This window comes from Carlito syrichta, unplaced genomic scaffold, assembly GCF_000164805.1.
Source record: "Carlito syrichta isolate Samal-C Ts95f unplaced genomic scaffold, Tarsius_syrichta-2.0.1 Scaffold310924, whole genome shotgun sequence".
In the NCBI taxonomy this organism is placed as follows: Eukaryota; Metazoa; Chordata; class Mammalia; order Primates; family Tarsiidae; genus Carlito; species Carlito syrichta.
In genome coordinates, this window is record NW_007255020.1 from 1 (window position 1) to 5,303 (window position 5,303).

A 5,303-nucleotide genomic window follows, 5' to 3' on the forward strand; every position below is an offset into this window, starting at 1 on the left:
TGTCCCTGTTAACCGGGAACCTTATTGTCCTAAGTAAGCTTGTCCCTGTTAACCGGGAACCTTATTGTCCTAAGTAAGCTTGTCCCTGTTAACCGGGAACCTTATTGTCTCAATCAAGAGCCTTGCTTGTCCCACTTACCTGGGAACTTACCCTGTGACTAGTCACCCTGTCCGCGATGAGTTCTGAACAGCTGAGGTCCCCGTACGGGCCACCACTTGTCGCTCACCCCTGACCAGCAGGAAGGAGGCAACAACAACGTGTTCTTCTCAAAGCGGTTTATTCAGCCTTTACACCATGCCAGCTTCTTCTTTCTTCTTCTAGCTTCTTCTTCCTTCTTCCCCGTTGTCCCGTACTTATATCCCTTGGTCTCCACCCACACGTCCCGTACCAGCGTGTCAGCAGTTCATAGGCTCTGCAGCGTTGCACTTGCGCGGTGCGCAGTGAAGGAGGGCCCGGCGGTATATCATGCGCCTAATCATGGGACTTGGCAGAGGTCCCAGGCGCCATCTTGGCTCAGGCCGTGCTCTCCACACCAAAGGTCATGTCTATTGGATGGAAGAACCACCCATAATTATCCAGTTGCACTTTTAATCCACACTACGTGTCTGCCCTCTCCACCTAGGACCTTCTTCCACTTCTTCTCCACCTGGCGAATGCTGGTCCAACTTTCAGAATCCTTCCAGACGAAATTCACCTACTCCCTCCTCCGTGCAGCCTTCTTCCACTCTCCCTGACAATTGACCTTCCCTGCCTCCTCCTGTTCCCTGGTGCCAGACACATCCTCCCTACAGCGAGCAGCAACCTCCATTGTGATTATTTGTTCACTTCTTCCTCCCTACTGGACTTTGTACAAGGATCCAAGCTTTAATCTTATTCAATCTTATATCTCTGTCACATGCATAGCACAGTGCCTAAGAGAAATAAGTATTTCCTCAGAGAGGAAACAAATAGATGTTTGTCTCATTAGCAAGGTGAGCTTTCAACCATTCTTTTGGCTCTACTTGCTCTTTCTCTTTCTAGTGTATACAGCATGTGCTTAGAGGCAAGGCTTGCCATAGGAATAAGAGCCTGTTTTCTAAATCCTCAGAGGGAAATAAAAAAGTGGAGGCATCTCTTCAATATAATAAAAAGCTCTTCATTAACTTTGTGGGTGACCCCAAATCTGAGTAAGAACTGCTATACTAGTACAATCTAAAAGCTTGATGTGGGCTCTGGCAAGCAGAAAGGGGAAGGACAAGGGTGGGACTGGGCTGGGGACACTCTACAGCTGCCCAGAAGTCCTTCCCCTGTGCCTCTCTCTGGCCCTTGGTCTTGTTCCAAGGGGTAGGCTTGAAGTCTCTATAGACATTCAGGCCTTGCTTCTTTGCTTTCAGACTACGGACGCCATGAGGCATCTCACCTTGGCCTTCCTGAGCAGACACTTAGGAAGCTAGCTAGCAGGATGACAGTCATCATGCTCATGTCCATTTAGCTGCAGTCATCACAATCAAAGGATTCCAATTCCAGGATGCATTCTCCATGATAGCAGGAGGAAAGCTGATGTCATGTCCCTGATGACAAGTCCATGGCACTAAGAGCCTTTTAAATCATCAAAAGTATTAAATACTTCCAGTGTAACTTTCCCATCATGTATACTTTCTTAGGTTTTAAGTCTTTGTAAATTGATGATTCATGTAGGATACATATTACGCTGCTGGCCCCAGATTTCTTAGCAGGATCTTCAAGATTCTCTACGAAGTGATTCCAAACTGCCTGGATTTGTCTCCTCTTGTGCACTCCATGTCCTCTCTCCTCCCACTGCCAGGCCCCCACACACTCAGGGAAGACCCAGAGGGGTATTAAGTTGGTTGTAAGTCCTCCCAGGATCGACGGCTGTTACTGTGCCATGGGCTTTAGCATGACCCTTTCCACCCAACTCTAAGTTGGGACTCTTAACTCTACAAAGAAAGCAGAGCTTGGGAGAGAAGAGACCATGAACCCTTCTCCCTCAGTGCAGCTCAAAAAGCTGTGCAGCTTTTTGAGCAACCCTCCACCTCCAACCCCCATTCCTGCCACTACCTGGTTAGTAGAAGTCTTCTCTTCAGCTCCTCTGTGGGAGGTCAATTGGGGGATCCCACAAGCAGTCCCCATGTGGTCTCCATGGAGCTTTCCTCTTCCTTAACCTTATTTCAGAGAGGCTCATGGCCTCTACCCTGTGTTACTATTTTATTATGCAGCAAAAGGCATACAGTGTTAGAACCAGGTACAGAACAGACGGAGGTGAGAGGAGTGGAGTGAATTCCTCAGCTCCTGGTGGGCCCTGCTGGTGAAAAGTGTCCCTTGTGCATGTGTCCCATGCACCAGTACTCATCTTTCTAAGGCTCATACAAATGGGTTCCCAGGCCTACCCAATTCTGGAGTGTGCAAGGCAGATGTGGAGACGAAGCTGAGTTGTGCCCATTTGCTTCTGATTGGAAAAGGGCGGGGTGTCTCTGTGTGCCTCACCATTCAGACATTCTTCATGGTGCTATTTTTAGCAACAGTAATCATCAAATTGGTGTCAGATGGGGCTAGTCCGGTTCCTCACCCTGAGGAGGGTTGACAGGACTTGAAGGATTTTTTCCAGGCGAGAGGAGATGTTGTTTGTGGCCCATGTGAAAGCCTCTTGGAATCCTGGGCCTCATGTGAGCCTCACCAGCCCTGGACTGTGTTCCTGTGGCAGCAAGAACAAGGCCCGTTATCCCTCCACTTCGTTCCTGGATTGATTCATTTAACACATAGATATTGGGCACCTTCCAAGTGCCAGCCATTGAACACAGCACTAGGATTCACAAAAAAATATCATGTCTACCTCCTGAGAAACTTGCACATCACCAGGAAGATTGTCATGTGAAGTGACAATGTCTACTGAGCTGTGGGGTATTGACAAGGAACATGTCTGCCTGGGCTTCAGGGAAAGCATCATGAACATGGCAACATTCAGCCAGGGCTTCAAAGAAAATAGAGTTCCTGGAGGAGGACATGGGAAAAGGACCCCCAGGTGAGGAAGCCAAGGGCAGAAGCATTTAAAAAATGACTATAGGTGCACCCGAAAGGCAACTGTGAATTCAGCCCTCACTAAGGAGATGCCAATGCCAACACACATACTCCCCTGACCCTCACCTGGGAGATTGTGAGGCACAGGACCTGGTCCTGGCTGTTCTGACTCTGGGTTCCAGAAGCTGAACTCTGAAGTGAGGATTGGCCTTTAGTGGCAGTGGCAATACCAGATATTGAGGTTAGATATGAACTAGGGACCTCTGCCATGGGCTCATTGGTCTTGCAATTGAGAATCCAACTCCTAAGTAAGAGTGGAAGCCTCACACTTGCCATAGGAAATAAGGATGAATCGTTATGTGGAGACTAAGAGCAGAATTTTCTGGATTCTGTATGTCTCAGTTTGGATTATATTCAGGGTGAAATTTAACAGAAAACCAAAATGGGACATAACAGGGAAACAGGGAGAAGTGTGGCACTGAAGGATGGCAGAAAGTGTATTTGCAGATGTCCTCAGCAATCCAGGGCTTGGCGCTCTGGTTTTCATTTCCTCTGACCAGACTTTCCAAACCCCACCCCCCACAAGTCACATGGGCATGCAGGCACAGCCCTCCAGTGTGCAACAATGTTGCTGGAAGGGCCTCCTCCGTGGGTTGGCGGCCAGCTGGAAGAGCCTGGGGCCACCTGTCTGGTCAGGGTCTCTCTGCTGTGGGTCTCTAGGAGCCAGGGCTGGCTTTGTGGTCTGACTAAAGTGACAATGAAATTAATAGAATCCCGATGCTGTGACTGAGGTTATTTCCCTGTGTCTCCAAACAGAAATGAGAGAGGAAATGTCATTAGGACGCCAGGAGGCTTTTGAAATCTTCAAGAGGGACCACGCTGACAGCGTTACCATCGATGACAACAAACAGATTCTGAAACAGAGGTAAGCCTGTCTCAGAGAACCGCTGGTCCTCCCAGGCTCAGCCAGGCCATCCTAGAGGAGATTTGCTACTCTGTCCTTCTTGGTCCGCCCGCTCTGACTTTTACAAGAAAGGCACCATGCTTATTCAGTTTCGCACTGAAGTATTTCTAAGCTGGTACAACTCTTCACGTGCATGAACCTCATGCTGCAGTACTATTGGGATAAGCAACCACAGGATAGGGTCTGCTACTGACAACATCAGTGTGATATACAATTCTCAAGTTGTACATCAATTATCATCAGCCTGTGACTCTATCAATGTCTTACTGTTCCGAAGGCAGGGAGAAAACACCTATGGACCAAATTGCATTCTTAGAACTCCAGGCACTCCAACTGTCCTGGAAAGCAGTCCTGCACTTCCTGCACTTCCTAGTCAAAAGACATATGCACACATCTTGTAACCCAGGTTTTTTGGTGCATTCTCAAGGCAAAGAACAGAACAGGCAGGATTATCTGCTGACATGTTGTCAAACAAAGCTGTGTTCTGGAACCCGGTAGAAAAAATTTAGAGAGAGAAAGAGAGAGAGAGAGAGAGAGATACACACACACATAATTTGTATATATATGTATTTGTTTCTGCTAGTCTGTGAATTAGACGCATATCTTCAAATTGTAGCAAACAGAAAGACAATTAGATGCGTGGGTCTAGAGCTCAGAAGACAGAGTTCTAGACCATAAACTCTTATATGCCACTTGTGACTATGGATCTTAGCACACAATAAATTTTCAAGAACTCTTTGTTGAATTAAAATGAGAGTCAGGTTGGTAAGTCATGTGCTTATAAATGACAATTCAAGGAAGTCTAAGAAGCAGATGAGCTCTCAGGAGAATATGGGAAGTACAAAGGCCTAGAGGGTAAAACCCTAAGGGAAAAGATTTTGAAGGAAAGATAGTGGAAAAGTGGGCCATAATGGCGGCTGAGAAGAAACAGAGAGAGAAGAGGGGGAGAACCTCCCTCTGAGAGCCAAGAAGAAAGACAGCTCCAAGAAGCAGATTGTCAGTAGTGTCAGATACAACAAAGAAATGAGCGGGAGGTTTAGCCGGTTGTGGTGGCCCACACTGGTAGTCCCAGCTACTCAGGAGGCTGAAGCAGGAGGATTTCTTGAGCCCAGGAGATCATCAAGACTGTGGTGAGCCACGATTGCATCATTACACTCCAGACTACATGACAGAGCAATACCCTCTCTCTAAAAAAAAGAAAACAAAAAGCAGGGAAGAGAAGGAAAGGGAAGGAAGAGGAGGGGAGGGGAATGGAAGGGAGGGGAAGAGAGGGAGGGAGAGGAGGGAAGGAAACAGGAGAGGAGAGGGTAAGGAAGGGGAGGA

General features: G+C 47.7%; 1 protein-coding gene across 1 annotated transcript in view; it reads left to right on the plus strand.

Annotated features, from left to right (window-relative positions):
• Positions 1-3,620: 3,620 nt before the first annotated feature.
• The window catches only part of KIF6 (kinesin family member 6), a 99,456-nt gene continuing 97,773 nt past the window's right edge, over positions 3,621-5,303 (plus strand). Inside the window, exon 1 of the mRNA XM_021717757.1 lies at positions 3,621-3,941. Coding sequence (XP_021573432.1) covers positions 3,835-3,941 — 107 coding nt within the window. The 5' untranslated portion in view covers positions 3,621-3,834. The remainder of the gene's footprint in view (positions 3,942-5,303) is intronic.